Here is a 25807-nt window from a genome sequence, read left to right as displayed (position 1 = left end):
GGAATAAAGATTATATAAGGTTTTCATCATTTGGAAGGAGTACTTACCTTGAGATTACAGATTCATCCATATAGCTAACGCCTATAGAAATTACTTTAGTCCTTTATTTTAGCTACTATACTGAATTAACCTTATTTTATAGAAAATGCGTTCTGACTTTGGATAACCAACTTACAAATAAATTAAAACACAATAAGGTCCCAAACACTTAACTACTAGAGATACATATAAAGTATTGCTTACAGCTGTGAGGGTTATTATGCTAAATGGCATAGTTGCTACCCACTGTGACCTTCCTTCTTAGTATAGAAGAATAGGAATTTGTAGAACACAACCATTATTATATATTAAATAAAACCAAATTGCATAGTGTTGTCTAATTTACATTTTTCTTATTTGACTAAGACTTGTTGTCATGGATCATTTATATTTTCTCTCTTGTCATTAAAAATCTTTATTACAACAGATTGGTTCACTTAAATGACTAATTTCAGGATAATTAAGTGAGTTCTGGACATTTGACTTAATGCTGTTTACTGTTCTAGATTTAAGTGACCATAGTTCATTGGGAGATATTAAAGATATAGAATTGACTGTTCTAAATAGAAATTAATGTTTATTTCAAGAGTTATACTTGTTTTTTTCTTCCCTCAATTTTTTCTGTATGATATCAGTATACATTAATACTTAAGTCTTTGTTGATATACTATCCCTGTGAAGTCATTTCAATGTATCCAAATGTGGGTATACTTTCCAACAAATGTAGATTTCTGCCTTTTCTTACCTTAATCTAGAAAATCTTTGTGAATTTCTGAAAAAATGATCACCTAATTGCTAATGTTTTGGTTATTTTTCTTTCAGAATTATAGGAAGGGTAGTCCTTGAGCAACATATGCAGTCTGTACTAATCTGGTATTAATCTCAAAACCTTTACAATTTGATGGAATATGCCAGAACATGGGCTTTTATGGCATATCCTTTAAAAATCTGGGGTTATCCATTTCTAGTCATATGAAAAGATGCTCCAAATCACTGCCGATTAGAGAAATGCAAATTAAGACAACTCTGAGATACCACTACACACCTGTCAGATTGGCTAAGATGACAGGAAAAGACAAAGATGAATATTGGAGGGGATGTGGGAAAGCTACTATCTTGTTGGTTACCTGAATGGATGCAGGCATTTTGTAGATCAGTTTGGAACTATGCTCAAAAAGTTATCAAACTTTGCATACTTTTTGATTCAGCAATGTTTCTATTGGGATTATATCCTAAAGAGATCTTAAAAGAGGGAAAGGGATCCACATGTGCAAAAATGTTTGTAACAGCCTTTTTTGTAGTGGCAAGAAACTGGAAAATGAATGGATGCCCATCAATTGGAGAAAGGGTGGGTAAATTATGGTACATGAATATTAAGAATATTATTGTTCTATAAGAAATGACCAGCAGGATAATTTTATAGAGGCTTTCAGAGACTTACATGAACTGATGCTAAGTGAAATGAGCAAAACCAGGAGATCATTGAATACGGCAACAGCAATATTATATGACAATCAATTCTGATGGATGTGACTCTTTCCCACAATGAAATGATTGATGCCAGTTCCAAATGATGAAGTTCGGGCGCAGGGCAGGGAGTTGTGGGAACCCCTTTCTGGTCAGTGCGGGTCCTTCATAAATGAATTTAGAAACCCAAGAAGTTTATTTGCACTAGGAACTTGGCTTTTGCAGGCTGACTTGCTTAGTGGCTAGGTCCCAATAGAGAAGTATAGGTCTAGTAGAGAAATCCTGATGGAGAGGTAAAAAGGAGTGTCATGTTAGGGAAATGTGTGAGAGAGACAGAGGTTAACGCTGAAATAAGAATGTCTTTTCAGTGAGCAGAGAGTCCATCATAGGCAGCTATGCCAAGGGAGGTCTCTTGGCCTTGCATGATTCCTGCTTTTCCCTCTCTGCAAAGAATGAGCCCCAAGTTGCCTCTTTTTATAATTGAAATTTTGGCTAGAGACTGAGGGGACAGTTATTTTCGGAATTGAATAGAAATTTTACATTTGAGTGAATGTCCCTGGACTAAGCTCCAACTCAGTGGAGTTGGATAGAAATCTCCAGATTGGGTTAAGTAGGAGTGGTCCTCGACTCAACTAGTTCCACCCAAACAACAGAATGAAACTACTTTATCTTGATTCCCTAGGGCGGGTCTCTTGGGGAGAGCTTCTAAAGGGCTCAAGCATTCCTTCTCCAAAGTCAAGAGAGAGAGTTTCAGGGGTTCCCCTCATCACAATGATCTTGTGATGAAGAAAGCCATCTACATCCAGAGAGAGGACTGTGAGAACTGAGTGTGGATCATAACATAACGTTCTCACTCTTTTTGTTGTTGTTAGCTTACATTTTGTTTTCTTACTCATTTTCTTTCCTTTTTGATCTGATTTTTCTTGTGCAGTGAGAGAATTGTATAAATATGTTTACACATATTTGATTTAACATACATTTTAACACGTATAACATATATTGGATTGCTTGCCATCTAGGGAAGGAGGTGAGGGAAAGGAGGGGAAAATCTGAAACCCAAGGCTATGCAAGGGTCCATGTTGAAAAATTATCCTGCATATGTTTTGAAAATAGAAAGCTTTAAAAAAAAAAAAAAAAGAATCTAGGGTTGTCACTGACCAGAAAGGGGTTCCCACAACTCCCTACCCTGCGCCCGAACTTCATCATTTGGAACTGGCATCAATCATTTCATTGTGGGAAAGAGTCACATCCATCAGAATTGATTGTCATATAATATTGCTGTTGCCGTATTCAATGATCTCCTGGTTTTGCTCATTTCACTTAGCATTAGTTCATGTAAGTCTCTGAAGGCCTCTATAAAATTATCCTGCTGGTCATTTCTTATAGAACAATAATATTCTTAATATTCATGTACCATAATTTACCTACCCTTTCTCCAATTGATGGGTATCCATTCATTTTCCAGTTTCTTGCCACTAAAAAAAAGGCTGTTACAAACATTTTTGCATATGTGGATCCCTTTCCCTCTTTTAAGATCTCTTTAGGATATAATCCCAATAGAAACATTGCTGAATCAAAGGGTATACAAAGTTTGATAACTTTTTGAGCATAGTTCCAAACTGATCTACAAAATGCCTGCATCCATTCAGGTAACCAACAAGATAGTAGCTTTCCCACATCCCCTCCAACATTCATCTGTGTCTATAGTGAGGCATCAGAGTAAGACTTGAGTAGAGGGCTAAAAAATACTTGGAGAGATATAATATCTCTCTGTTTCTATACTCTACTGTTTCTAGGAATAGAAAATCTTTCAATGTAATTTATGCAGTTCTATTATTGAATACTTTGAATCTTTCCCAAGGCATTTAAAATCCATTTTTTATTCTTCAAAATAACTATTTGCCCTAATCAATACTCTGTCTTTCATTCTACATATCACCTAAATTTGGGTCTTAAACGTAGATGCTCATAAAAATATTTTATTGAATGATAGTCTAATTCTTTTATTATATTCCATTATCAGGGGCATTGTATTTAATTCAACTTCACAAACATTCAGTACTTTCTATGAACTAGAACTCTGTTAGGTGCCAGGGATACAAAGCCAGTAGGGGAAAGTTAAAAAAAAAAAAAAAAGACCTTGTTCCCAATGAACTTATTCCTGCATTTAAGATAAATAAACATATGAAAATTTGAGGAAGGAGTGAGAAGAATCAGAAAAGAATTTTCTGAAGAGGTGGTACCCAATAAACTCTGAAGGAAGCTAAGGAAGCCTGCCTATGAAAGGCAATAGATTTATATGCTGAATTTGGGGAATATCATTTAGGTAGAGGTACAAGTGATGAAAATAAGTCAGATGAGTTAAGCAGTAGTCAAATGATTGAATGATATATTTGTAAAGCATTTAGCATAGTTCTTATTTACACAGAATATGTACTTAATAAATGTTTATTCTCCCTTTAAATGCCAAATTAAGAAGTTTTTCCCTAGGGACACTACAGAGCCTCCTTTTTTAAAAAAAATAACTTTTTATTGACAAAACATATGCATGGGTAATTTTTCAACATTGTTCCTTGCAATCACTTCTGTTCCAGTTTTTCCCTTCCTTCCCTCCACCTCTTCCCCTAGATGGCAGGCAGTATCATACATGTTAAACATGTTAAGTATATCTTAAATACAATATATGTGTACACATCCATACAGTTCTCTTGTTGCACAAGAAAAATTGAATTCAGAAAGTAAAAATAATCTGGAAAGAAAAACAAAAATGCAAGTAGTCCACATTCATTTCCCAGTGTTCTTTCTCTGGGTGCAGCTGATTCTGTCCATCATTGATCAATTAGAACTGAATTAGTGGAAGATATCCACTTCCATCAGAATACATCTTCATACAGTATTGTTGTTGAAGTGTATAATGATCTCCTGGTCCTGCTCATTTCACTCAGCATTAGTTCATGTAAGTCTTTCCAAGACACTCTGTATTCATCCTGCTGGTCATTTCTTAAGAGAACAATAATATTCCATTACATTCATATGCCATGATTTACCCAGCCATTCTCTACTTGATGGGCATCCACTCAGTTCCCAGTTTCTAGTTTCTAGCCACTAAAAACGGGCTGCCACAAACATTTTTGTACATATAGGTTCCTTTCCCTTCTTTAATATCTCTTTGAGATATAAGCCCTAGTAACACTGCTGGATCAAAGGGTATGCACAGTTTGATAACTTTCTGAGCATAGTTCCAAACTGTTCTCCAGAATGGTTGGATCCGTTCACAACTCTAGCAACAATGTATCAGGGGACACTACGGAGCTCTTGAACAAAGTAATAATCTTTTTTTTTTTTTTTTTTTTTTTTTGGTGTTTTTCAGTAGATGAATACATTGCCATTGCCAAGGAGAAGCATGGATACAATATGGAACAGGTATTAAAGTGATTTTTTTTTTTTTTTTGTATTAAGTGGGGTTCTGTAAACTGTTGAAAAGGGTTTTCTTTAAGTACTATAATATAATTATCTTATTGAAAATGCTTTTGTACTTAACACCATTGCTCAATAAGTCAGTCTCTCCCTCCTTGCTCCTTTCTCCCCTTTGTCCTTAAGTTCTGAAGGGATCTTAGAAATCACCTTTCCTATAAAATGAGCTAATAATTACCTACCTCACCAGGTGAATATAGGGAGAAAATGGCTTATAAATCTTTTAAAAATATTGTAGAAATGTGAATTAGTAACTAATGTAGCTTCTTTCTTCATCTATAAATATTTCTACAAATTATAAGAATTATTCATCTATTCTTAACTTAAAAATTGACACTAGTGAGGAAAAATTACTTCCTAACAAAGAAGTTCTTTTCATTGGTGAATAGTTCAGTACATCCCAAGGGTACTTATTAGGTGGATAGGAAGAGGTACAACATTCTTATTGTTAGGATTAGGAAAGAGGGGAAAAGATAGCATTTCCGGTGTGGGTTCTAATCACCATTTCTTTATCTGAAGCAGCTCAAGGAAGAGGATGAGATGGGTTTTTATGTCATTTATTAAAGTCAAAGAGAAAGAATTAAAAATACACAAGTTGAAGAAAAATATCAAACTTGTCTAGTTATAAAATCAGAAAATTTTAATGAAGATTCTCATCTACCTGGCCCAAAAATATCTATTATGTTTGGATGGCTTAGCCCTCTCCATTTTCAATTTGATAGACTCCCTGTGTATTTGGGTGGTCTGGATCAACACTATCCTCTTCCATTCTTCCCTCACAACAAATATTTCTGATTAAGTCAGACTGATTCCCTTTTTTTCCCAGTTAATGTCCAGTTTGCAGGGGAAAAAGCCAAGTTTTCTCAGCTTTTCATTTTTCAATCTATATCTTAACACTTTTACATAATTTTTTTGTGTGGGATTATAGAATTGAAAGTTGAAAGAGAGTCTGAGGGCTGTTATCTTTTCAAGGATTTTCATCTGTAATATTCTTAACAATCATAACCAAAAAACTTTAGAGTCCAGTAGCATTGTATTTGTTCTTTATCTCTATTCATAACATTACATACATTTTTAAGGTTGTTTGATCTAAGATTATAGTATTGTATATAAAAGTTTTTATGTGTGTTATATGTATATTTTAGGCTCTTGGGATGCTTTTTTGGCATAAGCACAATATTGAAAAATCCTTGGCTGATCTACCCAACTTTACCCCATTTCCAGATGAGTGGACTGTGGAAGATAAAGTTCTATTTGAACAGGCCTTTAGTTTTCATGGGAAAACATTTCATAGAATCCAACAAATGGTAAGTAGATTTAAAAAATATGGAAGGATGTTATCCAGTACATTGTCTTGGTACAGGTATGCTGGTTTGATTATGTATAGTATTCAGAAAAGGGTATTTATAGTTTTTTTTAGTCACTTATACAAAGATATTTAATTGAAATCTTAAGAAATTTTTGAAGATTTTTTTTTAAATATAAGGCTATTTAAAATAAATAAGGGCTATGGTAGGAACATAGGGAATATGGTAGGGTTTTACAATAGATGTTCATATTGTCATTAGATGAAGTCACTGTTACATGTGCCTCTGCTGAATTGTTTGTTGTGAAGAAGGTTCAGTTCTGATGGTAGGGAGAGCTATTACTGATCAAAACAAGGTATCAACAATTTAAAAAAAAAAACTTTGGGTGTGCTATATTGCTTAAATATATAATAGTTCTATTATTTCTGATCACTTTCGCCACTTAGCTCACTAGAACTATGCCCTGTAGACAATAATAATCAGAATTTATGGTAATTTTGGTTATGGAGTTGGCTAAGTTAAATTTTATTTGCACTAAGAAAAAAAAGATTCACTTATTTTGTATTTGAATTTGGATAATAACTTACATTATTTAAATTCAAATTGTAGTTTATACAATAAAGTTTTATTAGAATACATTTTTTCTTTCTTCTTTTTTTTTAAGCTTCCTGATAAGTCTATAGCAAGTCTAGTGAAATTTTACTATTCTTGGAAGAAGACAAGAACCAAAACCAGTGTGATGGATCGTCATGCTCGGAAACAGAAAAGAGAACGGGAGGAAAGGTAATAATCCATTATTACATTTTTTTTTTTTTTAATAACGTGGGCAATTTTGGTTAGTCACTAAAGTTCATGAGAGCACATAGAGGTAAAAAATGCAAAAATTGCTTGTAGTTATTTCCTGATAGAATAGTAATTAAACAGAAACATTGCAATTAATAAGTAGATGTTTTCTTCATTTTGCCAATATATCCCTCTTTTTTAACTTAGTGAATATTTAAAATGATAATAAAATTTTTAGGTTGAAATGGGATGATTTCACAAGTTACATCTGGAGTCTTAACAAATTCATAAACTTAAATGGCCCATATGGAATCAGTTGTCAAAATATTAAAAATAGATCAGTGTAGCTTATTCTACTTTGAGTAGTGTTAGTTATTTTTCTTTAAGTATTTTAAATTTGCAAAGCCTATCTGTTACTTCTAGTTCTCTCTTTAGGTTCAAAAGTACAGTTCCATCTTATGCCTTTAAAGTTCTTTTTTTTTTTTTTTTTTTTTTCATTTTTTTAAACAAGAGAAAGTAAAAATCCTTGCTGACCTGCTATAACCCCATGGTTTTGCCTTTAAAGTTCTTGACGAGAGTTATCATCCAGCTTGAACTTTTCCTCTTCTAATCCATGTTCTCTTCAAGCCAGATATTCCCAGTTCTTTCATTTGATGATAATGTGGCCTGGGCTTTTGGGGTCTTTTATTTTCCTGGTGCTTTTCACCTTTTCAGTCAGCTTCATGCAGTATTCTAGATGTAGTATGACTGGAACAAGTAGAGGATGGTGGATCAGTTGCTTCCTTATTTCTTCCTTTGATGCACTACAAGACGTCTCATTTGTATTTTGAATGCCATTTCACATTGTAGATTCATAGAAGTTATGATTCACTAAATTTTTTCAGATAAAACTGCTGGTTTAATTTTGTCTGGCTAACCATGATTTCTCTTTTATTTGTGAAATCAGGTTTTTTGACCAGAATGTAAGACTTTTGCTTTTATTCCTATTAAATTTCATTTTAAACCAGTTTTTTTGTAAAGAAAGGGGGGAAAAAATGCTTTTTTGGGAGTTGGAAGACATCCCGATTTCAAATCTCTCCCTTGGACAAATCATTTAAACTTTCTTGCTTTCAATTTCTTCATTTGCAAAATTGAATTAGAAGGAGAAGTTCCTTTTAGCTCTACATCTAGGATAGTATGATATATTGAAATCCTGGTCTTTTTAGCATGTTATCTGTCCCCCTTTGTTTTGTGTCATCTTTAAATTTAAAATTTCATCCTTCCCTTTATTAAAATCATGGAAAACAATATTAAACAGAACAAGGCAAAGAAATCTATTATGATTTCTTTTCATATAAATATGGTACTAGTAATAACTACTTTGGCTCAGACTATGCAACCAGTTCCAAATCCATCTAGCTGTACTATGTTCTGTCCAACCTTTTTTTATCAAATGGCTCGCTAAAGTCTAGATAATGTTATCTACAATATTCTACTAATAATTCAATTTAGTAACCTTCTCAAAAAAAGAAATAGTCTGGCACTTCCTGTTCTTCAATAAGCCCACACTGTTCTCTGTGTTCATTTTCTTTTCTAAATGTTTTTTTTTAATAGTATTTTATTTTCCCAAATTCATACAAAGATAGTTTTCAGCACTCACCTTGTCAAAACCTTATATGTCAGATTTTTTTCCCTTCCCCTTGCCTCCCAAAAAAGCATGCAATCTGATACGGCAATTCTTCTAAACATATTTCCATGTTCATCATGCTGCACAAGAAAAATCTGATCAAAAGAGAGAAACAAATGAAAAAGAAAAACAAGCAACAAGTAAAACAGAAAGGTGCAAATACTATGCTTTGATCCTCATTAAGTCTCCATAGTTCTCTCTCTGCATGTGGCTGATACTTTCCATCACAAATCTGTTGCAATTGTTTTGGATCACCTCATTGTTGAAAAAAGTCAAGTTCATCACAGTTCATCATCACATAATCTTATTTCATTAACCATTTCTGTAATAATAAACTGAAATTTTTCCAGGAATCTAAGACCCTTAGTAGATTTTTATTTTCTTCCCCTTTTTTCTGATGATCAGGATATTTTTCTACTCCAATTCTACCTTTCTAGCTTTCTGCATTTGAAATATCAAAAAAAATCACATCTTCCAGTATCTTAATTTGGGTTCTGAATTGGTAATTTGAGCTCATGAAGTTTAATTATATGCTGTTATTTATTTTGGGTATCAACTCCTTATTATGGTTTTCATTTTTGTCTTATTCTTTCTTCTCAACAAACCCCTCCCCCCCACAACCGAGAAGTAAATAGAGTTGCTACTTCCCATTTCTGTTGAAGGTGCCACCATTTTTCTAGTCACCTAGGTTCCCAACATTCATATTAAACCTTATTCACCCTTACCCCACATCCATGCATTTGTGTCCATCATTTGTCATTGCTAGTTTCTAAAGCTTTTAACTCCTTCTCTCCACTTACACAACTGCCACCTTAGTTCAGGTCCTCATCATCTCATGCCCATATTGTTTTTCCTGCTTTCAATCTCTTCCCAGTCCAGCTCAACCTACGTACTATTGCTGAATTAATTTTCCTTTAGTTCATCTCTAGCCTAATGAGATTGCTATCCTGTCAATTTTTGTGACTTCTTGTTGCATCAAACATCAAATTTCAACTTAGTTTGCCTTTAAAACCATACACAATATGACCCCAATCTATCTTTCTAGACTCATTGGGCATTATTCCTCATCTCACAGCCTTTGACTTAACCAAGTGGCCTCAAGACATAAAATAAAGCTCCAGATCCTTGCTCATAAACTTTGTCCCAATCATCCTATGTGCCTGGGATCACCTCTTTATATTAATTTATGTACTTGTCTCTTCTGTAAGAATGTAAGCACTTTGTAAGTAGGAATAATTTCGTTCTGTGTACTTATATTCCTAGCAATCAGCACTGAGGTGGATACATAATAGATGTTTAATATATAAATATTTAACTGACGGTTTATTCAGTTGCTGCTTTGGTGAGAGGTATCAAATAAATCAGACTTGTTTTTGTAATAGGTGAAATAATGTAGTCCAGAAAAGTATGGGGTTTAAATGTCATTTCTTTCTTAGAAGTTTAAAACGTATACCAAATTAATCCCAAGTTAAATATGTGTGTTTATGTAGAATCATCACAAAGTAATTTTTCAGTAACTTACTTTTGTCTTCCAGTGAGGATGAACTGGAAGAAACAAATGGAAATAACCCAATTGACATTGAGGTTGATCAAAACAAGGAAAGCAAAAAGGAGGTATCTTTTCCCTAATTTGTTGGAAGGCTACTACAATTCATTATCTATTTTTACTAATAAAAACACAGCTGTCACAGAAAACTTGTTACTGTTTAGATACAGCAACGGTATTTCCAGTTTTGTTCAAGGAAGAAAAGATAAATGTGGAGATCTTTTTTTTTTCTTTTTAACTATTGCATAGTTAAAGGTAATTAAAGATTTTTCTCTAGTAGCATCATGTTATAAATCCACATCTTTAATTTAAACCATTTGACTTAACTGGTGCCAATAAAGATAAGATTCCTCATTTGATTTCTTTTTGGAGCAATTTCTTCTCTGTCACATTCTCATTCTTAACTAGCACTCTCGAGGAAAAAAGGGGAACATGAAAAGTTGGTTTGATAAATAGCATTATTTTTACATGAAAATTAGGTGCTACCCTTTCCCTTAGGAAAAAAATTCCCCATGCCTTATAAATATAAGTAGTGCCAGATGTTCTACTGGACGCTAAGTTTAGATTATTAGTTTCCTTCAAGGAACCAAATAATTCTATGAAGTTTGGAATATGGTTTACATTTGTGTATTGTAATTTCAAAATGTTTCTTGATTGAAGGATTTTTCATCAATAAGAAAAGGGTAGATATAAAATAACAACTAATAAGTAATTTCTGATTAAAAAGAAAGAAAATTGGCTAATTAAATCTCAGAATTCTTGTGAACCAAACCTCAGTAAAGCAGGAATGCTGTAAACACTCAACCATTGGTGTTGGTTGAATAGACAATCATAATTTAACATTTTGTTATTGAGAATGTAATGTTTTGTTTCTAAGAATCTTTGTTTCAGAAGTGATCTCCACTATTATTTTTTTCTAGCTATTTGATTTTTGTTTTAATTTCAAGTGATGACTTTTAAACATCTAAAAATTATTTTATTAACAAAAAGTCCTTAATCTTAATTATAATGAATGATATGTTTTACTAATATTTATATATGCCCTTAAATATTAATATAATAGACTTTACAATAATAAAAAGAACTTGAAAAGTGAGACATATAATGAATTAAAAACTCATTAAATCTTTTTATTAACCAAATTCCGCTTTTTCTTGTTAGGATATCAAATCACAATATACTGAGAACTAAGCTTTATTATTGGTTTACTTTGAAATTTTATTTTATAACAAGCATTGAAAATGCATTTTAGCAGGTTAAAATTTCATTATGGAAAAATGATACCAGTTGTATCTGAAATTATGTATAATTTCCAGATAAATTATAGTGAGCATAAGTTGATGTAAAAGTTTTGATTTCTTTTTGACATATTCTTATTCTATGAAATGTATAAGAATATGTCAAAAAGAAATCAAAACATTTGTCATTGTTCACTATGTGTTGCCATATATGTTTGTCTTTGACCACAAAGCTTTCTGCATAAAATAGGCCCATGTTCTTTAAAAGGGAAAAAAAAAAGACATCACAGAGTAGCAAAGCTCATCAGAAGTATGCTGAAGTTTCCCCCATATTTGCTGGAATTATTCAAGAGTCTTAACATCCTAGTTGATACAATAATCAAACTTAAGTAATGAATCTTCTGTGTAAAAAAAACAGAGGAATCAATTTTGAAATATTTAGTCATTTGGTGACTATTTTTTTGAACCAGTTAATGTTAAAATCTGTAGATATAATTATTATATAGCATGTATTTGATAGTATTTTTAGCATTATATGTGAAAAAGAGCTGTTTTGTTATTTTGTACAACAAATGATTTTTTTCAGTTTTGTTTTAAAAGCAAAATTTCTCTAAGCATGAATCATTTATCAAATATTTGTTTTGCAGGTACCACCAACTGAGACAATTCCTCAGATCAAAAAAGAAAAGCATAGTACACAAGCTAAAAATAGGGCCAAGAGGAAACCTCCTAAGGGAATGTTTCTTTCTCAAGAAGATGTGGAAGCAGTTTCTGCCAATGCTACTGCTGCTACCACAGTGCTAAGACAACTGGACATGGAATTGGTTTCAATCAAACGACAGGTACCTTCCTTGTAGTACTGAAGAGACACCTAGGACTTTGGCTTTTAATCAGACCTATGATTTCAGTGGCATAAGAAACTCCTAATCCATCAACCAGTATTTATTTTTGTTCCAGGCACTGCTAAACACTCGACATGCAATCACCTTTGCAGAACTCCTTCTCTCCCTTCCTCCCCTAGACAGCAAGCACTCCAATATAAGTTAAACATGTGTAATTCCTTTAAACATATTTTCATATTCATCATACTACACAAGAAAATACGGGTCAAAAGGGGGGAAAAAAACCAAGCAAACAACAATACAAAAAAGTTCAAAATCCTGGGTTTTGATCCACATTCAGATTCCATAGTTCTTTCTCAGGATGTAGCTGGCACTTTCCTTCACAAGTCAATTGGAATTGTCTTGGATCAACCTCATTGTTGAAAAGAGCCTTTGTCCATCACAGTTGGTCATCACATAATATTGTTACTGTGTACAAATGTTCTTTTGGTCCTGCTCACTTCGCCTAGCATCAGTTTATGTAAGTCTTTCCAGGCTTTCTGGTGAAATCTATTTCTTATAGAACAATAATATTCCATTGGATTTATGTACCATAGCTTATTTAGCCATTCCCCAACTAATGGACATCCACTTAATTTCCACTTCCTTGCCAGTGCAAAAATTTTTGCATATTTGGGTCCTTTCTTCTATGATCTCTTTGAGATATAGACCCAATAAAGATACTGCTGGATCAAAGGGTATGTACATTTTTATAGCCTTTTGGGCATGGTTCCAAATTGCTCTTCAGAATATTTGGATCACTTCACAACTCAGCTAACAGTGCATTAGTATCCTGGTTTTCCTACATCCCCTTCAACATTTATCATTATTGAACTCAGTTTTTTGGGGAAAACAACAAACAGTGATGTATAAACAAGATATAGACAGTATAAATTGAGAATAATTTCAGAAAGAAAGCACTCGAATTGAGGAGGACTGGAAAATGCTTCTTGCAAAAGATAGGTGAAGAAAACCAAGAAAGCTAGGAGGTAGGGGTATGGAGAAAGAACATTCCACATATGTAGAATAGTTCATGAAATGTAAGAACAGGAAAATGAAATGCCATGTGTGAGAAACAGTAAGAATGCTAGTGTCACTGATTTGCAGGTACATGAAGATGGGTGTGAGATATAAGAAGACTGGAAAGGTATAGGAAGGGGCCAGGTTAAATGAAAGGCTTTAAAATCAGGATTTTAAAAAATATATACTGGAAATAATCAACCAAATTGAGTTTATTGCATAGAGGCATGATATAGTCAGACCTGCATCGGACCTTTATTTGACAGCTAAGTAAAAGATAGAGTGGGCAAAGACCTAAGGCAAAGAGACTACCCAGAAAACTATGCCAAGGACCAGGCTCTGGATCTGTACTAGAATGATGGTAGTGTCAGGAGAAATGGCATACATGAGATTTTATGAAGGTAGAAATAATGAAACTGATTTGGGGGTTGAGGATACAAACATTCTATCCAAGTTACGAGCATGAGTGGCTTGGGAGGATAGTGGTATCCTCAACAGTAAAAGGAAGTTAGGAAAAAGTAAAGGTTTGGGGAGAAATGTTTTGGACATGTTAAAGTATAATATGTTTATGGAAAATGATTGAGATGTGAGAATGGAGTTTGAAAGAAAGTTTAGATTGGATAAGTAAATCTCTGAGAATCATCTATATAGAGATAATTGAAAGTATGGGAACTGATAGGATCAACAACTGAAATAATGTGGGAGGTGGAGAAGATGACTCAGGATACTGTTAGAAACTGAGGAGTCATGGTGGATAGCAGAAAAAGTAGAAGAGGATGATCAGGAATATTAAAGGCCATTGATTGATAGAGCACCAACCCTGAAGTCAGGAGGATCTGAGTTCAAATGGGCTAGTCACTTAACTCCAATTGCCTAGGGGAAGGGGATTTCTGTATCTGTGTCTGTGTGTGTGTGTCTCTCTCTCTCTCTGTTTCTCTCTTTCTCACACACACACACACAAAATGTTAAGTGTCTGAGGTCAGATTTGAACTCAGATCCTCCTGAATTCAGGGTTAGTGCTCCATCCACTGCACCACCTAAAGAATAGGGATTAGGGAATGCTTTCTATCTTCAAGGTTTTGTGAGGATAAATGAAGGGAAAACTGTGACAGTATTTTGTATTCCAAGATAAAATCTTAGTCGATTGTAATAATTAAAATCAACCATATCAATTTAGGTTTTACCAATTACTTTCTCTTATGCCAATTATATCAACTTTTATTTATATTTAACAATACTTTATTATTACAAAGCATTATATACACCATGTTATTTTATCTTTATAACAAACCTTTGAGATTGGTTATAAAAATATTATCCCTACTTTATAAAGCAGGAAATTGAGGGTTAGGTAATATTAATAGTTTTCAGAAGGGATTTTCCCTTTCCTAAGAGCAAGGTGCTATTTTACCTAAATGTTTTAAAAGAAAGGCTGACTATCTTACCATTGAAATCATGCTGTTTCACAAAAGTAGGAGGGAAAAATTATAATTTCAGAGTAGGCCAGTTCTTTATACTGAGATTAAGTAAAGGAAATCTTTTTTGACTTATCCTTGGTCTGTTTGGAGCATAAAAGATAAGTAAAGCCTCTTTTCCTCCAGATATGCCTCACCCTTACTTATATAGTCCCATTTGAACATTGAATTATCTTTCAAAAAAAGGTTTTTACCCTTTTTATATCATGGATCATCTGGTGAAGCCCTTGGACCCCCTTCTATTTTAAATGCATAAAATAAAATATTTAGGATTATAAAGGAAATCAATTGGATTGAAATACTATTCATATTTTTTAAAAACCAAGTTCATGAATCTCAATTTAAGAACTCTTGTACTAGAATGTTTCACAATAATAAGACTCACTTAATTCCTATTTACTTCTAGAATCTTTGCATTCTGACTTCACATTTTAATATCCTTTTGAAGTTGTTCTATAAAAAGTTAATAATCTAACTGCTAAATATAGTGATGCTTACTTTTTTTTTTAAGTTCTCATCATCCTTGACGTCTGAAGTTTTTGACATTGTTGACCAACCCTTTTTCTTGAAAAGACAGCAACCTTTCTTTTCCTAAACTTTTGACTGCTGTTATAAAAATAAGTTTTATTAATGTCTTTTCTTATTACATTCACAAAATAGTTCCATTCTCCACGTCCCTTGAAATGCTTCCTTCTAATAAAATAATTTAATTAAGCAATATATATCCAGTACGTTGATCACAACTGACAATGTATATAACATTCTATTCATCTTTCCTGCTTCTCTTAAGTTGGCATGTTTCATTATTTGTTATCATCGATTTCTTGGCCCTCAAATGGTTCCTCTCCTTCTTTCTTTTTGTATTTTCTCTTTGATGTCCTAAATTTCTTCATGAAAAGCTGTTTCATTTTTGAAATTTTTATATATGTAGGACCTAGGGTGCATTTTACATAATAATACATATTTGTTGACTAGCTGTAAAGTAGATTTAAAGGATGTGTATTCCATCTTCAAAGGATGAAATATGGTTGTGCCATAACAATATAGTTTTTAAATTATATATAAAATGTCCTGTGACTAACATACTGCCATACTGTACCAAACCTCTCCAGCTGGTCTCTGATGGTCTTCTATCCACCCAGTTTGCTTTATCCAGCATGGAGTATGGCTAGTATTATTATGTAATTATTATGAAGACCTTTCTAGGAGGTAACAAGGTATTCCTTAGGAAAACGCTAGGGCACCTTGCTGTATGTAATAAGGTGTTAAGTTTATGACTGGAAGAACAAAGTCCAATTACATGTGAAAAAATAAATTTTTATTCATATCATTTTCTAAAAACATTAAATTTAACCTTGTAGGAACAAAATTGACATTTTTGTGACCCTTTCAAATTTTGTTTCCTTGTCATTTCCCCTCTACCTAGATTGAACTCCTATAATTTATGACAACCTTGTCTAGAAATCTATACAATATTCTGTCCTAGTAGACCCTCAATCCACTATGAGAATGGGAAAATTTCTTGTTCCTAGAACTTCCATTAATCTTTCAGTTACTCAGAATTGAATTTCTTTTAGTGGTTTTTATTTACTTTGTAGCCATGCATTTTTTTTTTCTTGATTCCGCTATTTTTCTACATCTTCCCATATAAATTTTCCCATGTTTTTAAAATTTTTTATATCCTTTCTTATTGTATCATGATATTCAGCATTGCTTTCTTATATCATAATTTGTTGTTCAGTCATTTTCAGTTGTGTCCAACTCTTTGTGACTCCATTTGGGTTTTCTTGGAAAATTATTGGAGTGGTTTGCCATTTTCTTATCCAGTTTATTTTACAGAGGAGGAAATTGAAGTAAATAGATTAAGTGACTTGCCTGGGGTCATATAGCTAGTAAGTTTTTCTCTCTCTCTCCTTCCCTCTATCACCAGATTTGAATTCAGGAAGTTTTCCTGATTCTATTTCTACCACTCTATTTACTGCCTTTTCTCTTTCTTTGACTTGCTTGTGCTTAGTAGGAGAATTTTGTGTTGAAAGGATATGAACAGCACAATTTTCTTCTGTAACTCCAAATTTAAATTTGAAACAGCGGACTTCATAGCACAACAGTCCATCAATCAGTATTTGGCTCTTTTATTGAAAGTATTTTGCATAGATACTTAGCAATGAAAATGATCTCTGTAATGGCCATTTAATCTGATACAAATCTGACAAGGAATCTGTTCAAATACCTTGGCTTGAAGGTTACCAAAGAATAGGAATCCACTATCTTTTAAGATTTTATTTAATATTTTATTGTTTTGTTGAGAATAGTTAAATCATGTAGAGTTCTTCATTGTCCATATTACTATTACTATGACCAAAGTTCTCCTGATTTGGTTCACTTCACTTTGTATGAGTTCGTGTAAGTCTTTCCAAGTTTTTCTGAAATCATCCTGCTTAAAATTTCTTAAAACACAATAATGACTCCACCACCTTTTAGAAAGACCATTTTATCTTTGGTTTGTTCTTAGGAAAATTTTCCTTAAATCAGGCTTAAATTTACCTCTTTTCAACTACTAACCCATTATTCTGAATTTTATGCTCCTCGGGTACAAGTAGAAATAGTCTTTCTACTGAATGAGAATCCTTCAGAAACTTTTATTTGTTAAACTGCTAATCGGTTAAAATTTTTTTGAATATTGACTATTTTTCATTGTCAGCTACAGAATCTAATTTCATGTCATCTGTAATTTTCATAGATTTTGTCTATATCTTTATACATACAAATTGATTAAAATGTTATCTATGCAGATAGCTTTTTCATTAGCCTTTATTTTAAAAATAATGTGTAAAAGGAAGAGTACCAGAGTTAGAAGAATTGGATCAAGTTATTTAATAATACCAAGCTTCATTTTATCTAGGCTATATACATTTTCTAATTTGTAATATTATGAGTCAACACTAAGCATCTAGTACTAGTATCTAAGTATCTAGTGTTGATACAAATATGAACTATCATAGGTTTTTTATTCATTTAAAAAGAAGTTTTTTCCCCTACTTTCAGATTCAGAATATTAAACAGACAAACAGCGCTCTCAAAGAAAAACTTGATGGTGGAATAGAACAATATAGACTTCCAGAGGTAAAACCATCATTACAGTCCCCTTTTTCTCAATAACCTTGTGATACTTAATGTGTAAAGTATTTAATCTATTATTCCTGGCCATCAGTTTTTTGGGGATAAGGGAGGGATAAGTGTAAAATTTCAATATTTTAGAATTTTTGTTTTTCCTATTTATTAATAGGAAAATGAAAACACTTCCTCTCTTGTAAAGTTCCAAGTATAAATGGGCTAATAATAGTTTATTCTGATGAAATTTAGGTTATTCAGAAGTTTAATGCACGTTGGACCACAGAAGAACAGCTTCTTGCTGTACAAGGTATGAAGGGAGTTATATTTCTTCCTTTTGCTTTGCAATGTATAAAAAGTTGGCTTTAATAACATTAGTCTTACTGTATGGGTATTAGAACTTTTTGTTTCCTTGTGGATTTTTGGATCAATGATGAAATCCAAAAAGAAAATAGATCCTACATCATGACTGATTTCCTGAATTTATTGAATTGAGATTAAATTTGGGATTCTTGTATATTGACTAAGTATCTTCCTACCTGTCTTTAGCTTAATTCATAGAAATGTGTCTCTCTCCAGAATATACTCCATTCCTGACAGGCCTCTTTAGTGCAGTGTGTGCTTTTCATGAGTCCTTCCAACAGACACCTACTCTTCTCCCTCTCCTTCCCTCCACCCCCCCCCCCCCACTCAACTCTCCAATATACTGGGTTGATAATATCATATTATCATAGCTATAGAACTGAAATGGATCATATTTTTTTTTATTAAATTTTGTTTTAAACTTTTTTTGCTGAGGCAATTGGGGTTAAGCCCAGGGTCACACAATTAGGAAGTGTTAAGTGTCTGAGGTCACATTTGAACTCAGGTCCTCCAGACTTCAGGGCTGCTGCTCTATCCACTGCACCACTTAGCTGCATCTAAATCATCTAGATTTCCCCCCTAGAATGGATCTAAACCATCAAGGCAATTACTTCAGTTTACAAATCGGGAAACTAATGCCCAAAGCAGTTATTTTGCTTAAGTTCACAAGAATAGTAAGTAGCAAAGCTTTAAAAATAGTCTCTTTTCTTTGATGCCATCTCATAACCCTCTTTCTGCCATCAACATTTGCTGTCCTTTCCTTTGAAGTTTCATTATTTCTGTACTAGGCATGTTTTTTTAAATTGCTATAATCTACTAATATTCTGGGCACTGTATTTTATGAGTTGATCAGTTCAATTGTATACTCTTTTTTTGTCTTTTTGCCATTAATATTTTGTTTTGATATTGACTCTATAATGTGTCCTACTTCCTCTTTTCTTAAGCCCTTTCAGCTTAGAACTTCCTACTTTATTAAAAAAAATTGTAATTCTTTCATTCAAGGAAAGGTAGCCCTTTTCCTTGCAAAAGCCCATCCTTATTCCTGTCTGTGAGTCTTTCTGGGAATTTCTCCCTTTCTTCCCTGACCCTGACATCCCCTCAGGCAATTAGCTCTTTAATTGCTAAACTTTTGGGGAAATCTGTTCATTGTCTCCATTTAATTACCAATTTTTCATTTCTCAGGTTTTTAATAACCATGTTTTTGACAATCCCTGTTCTCCAAAATTGTTTCTATTTATCTGTACATATTTTATATTTTACCACAACTCATACTTCTTAACAATTTTAATAAATTTCTTGCAGGCACAAGCGATTTTGGGTGTTTTTCCCCCTGTATACCTCATATTTTTCCTAAGTGCTTAATAAAGATTTGCCAAATTTAAGCCCCTCTGATAGTCTTCTGTTAGATTTCAGTTATCTTATGATTAGGTAGTATGAAAGTCATTCTCCTAGTTGATATAATTCCATATTGTGCTCTAATTTATAAATCTGGCATTTTCTGATTTTTGTAACCAGTGTAGAGTATTTTGTAGTCCCATTACCTTTCAAATTTTCATCTAATGATGCTTTAGCACCAAAGGAATTTGTGCTTTCATCAACGTGGGCACTCATTACATTGAATCAAGTCATAATCTTTTTGTCTTCTGTTGGCTGTTGTAGAAGAAATTGTACTTGGTTACCAATTCTCTGTTTATGATCCTGTCTGAACTTATTTCAAATTATTCTTGAGTGACAATAGTCCAGCTCCATATTCAAAGTCATTTCCAATTCTTAGAACTTACCATCGTCTAGTCTTAAAGAATCCAAGTGGCACATTTTAGTAGGTCCTATACAATAACATGCAAAGTAAATAAAATGGAGGAAACAATTTTCTCCATTCTTTGTAAGGGTTTTCCTTTAGTATTCTCTGTTGGGAGTGAGTAGGAGATGGAATATTATTTTTCTTTGGCACTAACGTGACTTCTGTAATTCTTTAGCAATCAGGAAATATGGCCGAGATTTTCAGGCGATCTCAGATGTTATTGGAAACAAATCAGTGGTACAAGTGAAAAACTTTTTTGTAAATTACCGACGCCGCTTCAACATAGATGAAGTCTTACAGGAATGGGAAGCAGAACATGGCAAAGAAGAAACCAATGGAACCAGTACACAGAAACCCATAAAGTCCCCAGATAATCCCATTAAAATACCTGAAGAAGAGGAAGAAGTAAGTCTACAGACTAAAATCTGGCTCTTTTCTTTAGTAACATGTTCAAGTCAGTTTCTAATGTCTTTGTGATTTTGAAAATAGAAATATTTTTATCCTTCAGTTACAATGAAACTAAAAGCATCTTGCATTTTTGTGGTACTTTAAGATTTGGAAAGTACTTTACTCCTTAACCTGTGAATTAGATGTATCAGTAATTTTATATCTTGTACATACTATAGAAAAATATTCTCACATATGCACCCTCCAATCAATTTCTGGTCACTTGTGTAAATAATATGCAATGTACATTCTGTAACTTTTTCATAATAATCAATTTAACTTAACTAGAAAAAGTTCATTACTTTAAGTTATAATTTGAAGTAGATCAGAATTTATAAGCCAGTGGTTTCTTTAAAGTATCTTTCCCATATTTTTCAGATATTACTAATTGTACAACCCACGAACAAATTGCTAAATCTCTTTTAGTCCCAGTTTTGTTATCAGTAATGTAATACCTATTTCACAAAGTTGTTATAATAAAATCAAGTAAATGTATGTAAAGTACTTTGTAAATCTTAAAGTGGTGCTGTATGTTTTAGCTCTTATTAGCTTTATTGCTAGTGTCAAAGCTCCCATAGTGAGCTGGGCACCTTGATTTCCTACCTTAGTCTACCATTCTTTCTGTTGTACTACTTCTCTTCCATTGATGCCCACTTGTAGTTATTTTGTCTAATATGTGATTTTTCTCTTCCTCTACAGGCTACTTCTGTTCTTGATGTCAGATATGCATCCGCTTCATGAAAGACTTGAGTAGTTTAGAATAATTTGCGTTAACTACTGTTATTCAAGATATCAGGTATTACCGAACCTCAGACAGCCATCTGCATCATACCTATGTGGACAAGCAGCTATTACCAAAAAAGGCAAACACTTCCAGTCCTGTGCTGCAACTGCCTTAATTCTTTGCTCATTCCTCTGCATTGCCTCCACTTCCCAGTATGCTTTTCATTTCATCGGTACCTGCCTGAATGCTGGGGAGAATCACCACATCCCACATAACTTGTGGGCTTATTTTTGAACTGTCTCCATAAGTAGGAGCTACTCTCTCAATAGTCTCACAGTAATCGGCAGGGAGTGGATGGGGGAAAAGAGTCAGCTCAGAAGGTCTTTGTATTGCCTGTAATCTTTGCTTTGTGCGTATTGTAATTATAATAGTGACACTCTTAGCTTTCCAGGAAGAGCCTCCTATTCATTTTTTGAGTTGACTGACCACCCCCTGAGACATCATGCTTTCTCTGAAAACATAGTCTATGTTTGTAAACTGCATCGTGACTTTTTAGTGCTTGGCGTTCCAATGCCATTCATGGTCTCCTCAACTTAGGTCGTAATGATGGTTTATAATTATTAGACCATAATGGTTTAATGGCAGGTGTCTCTTTAAGCCAACCCCTAATAATCTGTCTCAGTGGAAAACTCACTAACCTGGATTACTGTAGTTTCAAGGTTTGGTTAAGTCAAGTGCCACCATACTCATCATTTTGCATTGTAATCCTGGTCAGGCACACCTTTCCCTACATTCTACTCGGCACTCCCTAGAGATTGAATCCAAACAACTTTTATCTGGTGCTCATCCATTTGGAATTGGTGCCTTTTACATTTGGCATCCATATCACCATTATGCTTCAATGTCATCTTCTTTCCTTAAAGCTTGCTGCTTGCCAAAGATGATTTGTATTTATATGAGGGGTGGCAAGTATGAGTGTGCTTGCCATAGATCCTGACAGGAGCATAGGTTTAGAATTTCTCCTTATTTATGAGTAGTTGAATGACTGGTGACTACTTGGTGAAAGCTCACTGCACTTCCCTTTCTTCTTTGTACAACTTGCCTCTCAATCACAACCCCTTTTGTGTACCTATGCACCAACATGAGATAACAAAATATACATGGGTCAGAGGGTAGGGTGTAGAAATGGTTGGTCACTTTTTTTGATCAAAGAAGACTAATAAGAAAGATATTCCAAGGTAGTAGGATAATGCCTTTTGGTTGGACTGCTAAAACATTTTCTAACCAAAACTTTGGAGAAGAGATTATCTTTTAACCAGACCTTGTGTATGGAAAAGTGAAGGAGGAACAGAGTTAGCAAGCCACAGATTCAGATCCATGTTAAATTCAAACTATATTTTCTAGATATAATTAACTTTTTCCTAGTATCATCAGTTTTGATTTCTAATTTCTGTTTTCAAGACCAAAAACAAAAAATGCTTGCCAGATGCTTTAAGGTACAATATTCTTTTAAGAACTTAAAATATGCAATTAAAATTGGTCATGTGTTTTAAGTCCCTCTGTGTACCTTGCTTTTTAAGCTAATTGATCCTCTGCTTAGGAAGAGGGGCATTTGGGAACTGCAAATTTCTTAGAAATGCTTCTCGAGAAAGATTACTCAAGTACAGAAATTGGAAGAGAATGTTTTCTTTTCCTTTTTGCATCTAAACAAGGTCTGTGTTACTTAGTGGACGCTATTGAGGAAATCAGAGGAGGAAAGATAAGAGGGCAGCAACTGGTTGCTCTTGCATGATGACAGTGGGAATCATCAACCATAGAATGATCATCTTTTTAAAAAAATAGCCAGCCTGCTGCTGACTTGGGGAATTGGCAAGGGATAGTGTAGGGAAAAAGAATTAAGGGACAATTTTGCACGTCTTTCCAAAGCAACAATACATGCTTTCTCTATGCTAATGGCAGCACATCAGCAACTATTGCTGCAGGAGTCCCCTTGGCTTTGCCAAAATGCTCATTTTTCCTATCACAGATACTCTGAATAAAAAATAGTCTCTTATGGCAGTGCTTTGGAAGCCAGCTGCTATTGCCTGTTAATTTAGAATGGCAAACAGGTTAATACCACCAGTTCTTATCTTTAGTAAATTAGGCTCCAAGTCCCATCAAGCTACCATTCATGTTTCCTAGCAGGTATGTTTTGGCATACTCCCTAAAGTATAATAAATAGCATATAATTTTCATTTGATAGAAAAAAGGAAAAAATAAGTGACCCATCTTTGCTTGACTGCTGCCACTGTAGCCATATACATAAGATAGCACTGTATTTTTACCTTTGATTTTCATTACACTGTCTTTGCAATGATGTTTTAAATGTAAGAAATCACTTAGCTTTAAAAGCTAAGTAGTTTGGTCTTATTTATATAAAGACCCATTTTAATGGATCAAGAATTATATGCATCAAATGGTGGCATTCAGACATGTGAAAGTCTGCAATGATAACTGCAGAAGATGTAATGTTCACTTAAATTTTGTTTTCTTAAAAATTATCAATGTGAATGTCATAATTATAAATTTTTGTGGAAATGGGAATTTATTTCTCCTAATTATAAGTTATTGTGCAAAATATAGTATCATTAAAGCAAATAATAGTTTAACTTTTAGTTTAGAATCCCTCAGAGATATAAAGTGTATTACATATGCATAAGCAAATTACGTTTTGTTTTATTTAATTTTTCATAGGTGTGTAAAGTACTAGGTAAATTTTTTCCCACCTAACCATTTAAACACCTCGTTACTTGAATATTGTGTTAACTGTTTCTGAAACACAGTGATCAATTTTGTAATATAGCTCTCTTAACCAAGGAAATGACTATGCCTCAGTTGTGCTTAATAGTTGAGCAGTTGTGGACAATTACAGTATATGCTCTGGTCCACAGGAGCCATAGGTAGTATATGTAGCACAACCACTGTGTTGTGTCTCAATAAGTTCATACCAATAAAGATATTGATTTCGTGATAAGTTATTTGTAAAAGTTTTCAACACAGAGGATCCCTTAATGGTCACATAAGCCTCTAATCTACAGAAAGTCATTGGGTTTTAAAAGTTTTACCATGGTGTTCAAACTAGTTTTTAAAATGTCCTTTAAAAAGTTCTCTTAAACATACCTATACCACTTAAATATACTCATTGTCACTTTAAATTTAAACTGTGCCCTTTATTTGTCTTTCTAAATATCTGATATACTGTTGGTATAATTGCACACCAAATATGAGCCAAACAGTGCATTACAGCTCACTGGGCCACTGCTAGATAAGCCCAGGGAAGCCATGGACTCCTCAGTTGAGCCAAGGCCCTACATAATGGCGCCAACCAGAAGTAAGAGCCTCTCAGTTTCCCCTTGTTTTAAAGTCTATTGACAAATGACCTAGGATTCAAGCTTTTAAAACAAAATTAATCCCTGTTTATTGACTTGAGGTAGTTTTTAGCTAGTCTGATGCTGATGATCTAATGCAGGGGCCTAATTGCCTACAATCTTTCAGCCACTCCCTGGATTTGTGGAGCTTTTTCTGTTGATCGTGAAGCACAATTGCAGTAACAGTTCAGAAGAAGGAAGGTCAGTATAGTCTATGCATGTTGTATAATAATGAGTGTTTACAGTCATATTCTCTGAAGATGAAAATTTATACTGGATTGTATAGTATTATTCCATTATGTAGATTTTATCAATTTTGTTAAGTGCTTTTAGACAGCTTAAAAAGTTTTTCAAGATTTTAAAAGATGTATAAGGTTAAGTTTGCAAATATAATGGAAATGCTGTATAGCTTTTGAAGTGATAAATTACATGTTGGAATTTTAAAGAAAGTATGTTGTAATAATGCTGTTGTAAGTAATATTTTAATGTCTCTTGGGCCTGTTTATTTTTTTTTAATTATTATTCAGCACATTTATTGTGGTGAATGTTCATAGCATTATAAACTTGCTAAGCCATTGAAAGGTAAAAGGTAACTTGTTTTTCTGATTATCATTTTATTGTAAATGAAATTATAGTGGAGATTGGAAAATTCATGTGAAATTCTGCATAATTCAGTTTTTTCTATAATTTGCAATGTTTGCTGATATCAAATAAAACCTTTTCAAGCCATGGATGTAATAAAACATGGAGTAAAAACACCTCTCCCCTCCACAGTGAAATGTTCTAAACTGGTGTTTTCTGTTTCTAGATTTGGAATTAGTATTGACAGGAAGCTAGTTTATCAAAAATGTCATCTCTGGAAATTAGCAGTGTGTCTCCTTCCTTCATTCCCTTCTCTCCCCCCCCCCCCTTTTTTTTTTTTTTTTTTACTTCAATAGTTAACAAACCTTTTATTGAATCCTCTTTTCTTCATTCTTAATCCCTTCCTGTGATAAAGAAATCAAAATATGTTTGGGCTCTACCTCTATGCACATTTTATTTCTGAAGTTTCTTTAGTG

General features: G+C 33.4%; 1 protein-coding gene across 1 annotated transcript in view; it reads left to right on the top strand.

Annotated features, from left to right (window-relative positions):
- RCOR1 (REST corepressor 1) overlaps positions 1–25507 on the top strand; it is a 105354-nt gene extending 79847 nt beyond the window's left edge. Inside the window, exons 4-12 of the mRNA XM_051978330.1 lie at positions 4877–4929; positions 6126–6287; positions 6952–7070; positions 10272–10350; positions 12168–12362; positions 17942–18019; positions 18260–18317; positions 20347–20576; positions 21318–25507. Coding sequence (XP_051834290.1) covers positions 4877–4929; positions 6126–6287; positions 6952–7070; positions 10272–10350; positions 12168–12362; positions 17942–18019; positions 18260–18317; positions 20347–20576; positions 21318–21359 — 1016 coding nt within the window. The 3' untranslated portion in view covers positions 21360–25507. The remainder of the gene's footprint in view (positions 1–4876; positions 4930–6125; positions 6288–6951; positions 7071–10271; positions 10351–12167; positions 12363–17941; positions 18020–18259; positions 18318–20346; positions 20577–21317) is intronic.
- Positions 25508–25807: the final 300 nt, after the last annotated feature.

The sequence above is a fragment of the Antechinus flavipes genome, chromosome 2 (genome assembly GCF_016432865.1).
Source record: "Antechinus flavipes isolate AdamAnt ecotype Samford, QLD, Australia chromosome 2, AdamAnt_v2, whole genome shotgun sequence".
NCBI lineage: Eukaryota > Metazoa > Chordata > Mammalia > Dasyuromorphia > Dasyuridae > Antechinus > Antechinus flavipes.
The sequence above is the reverse complement of the archived record's forward strand: the minus strand, read 5'-3'. Positions and strand labels throughout refer to the sequence as shown.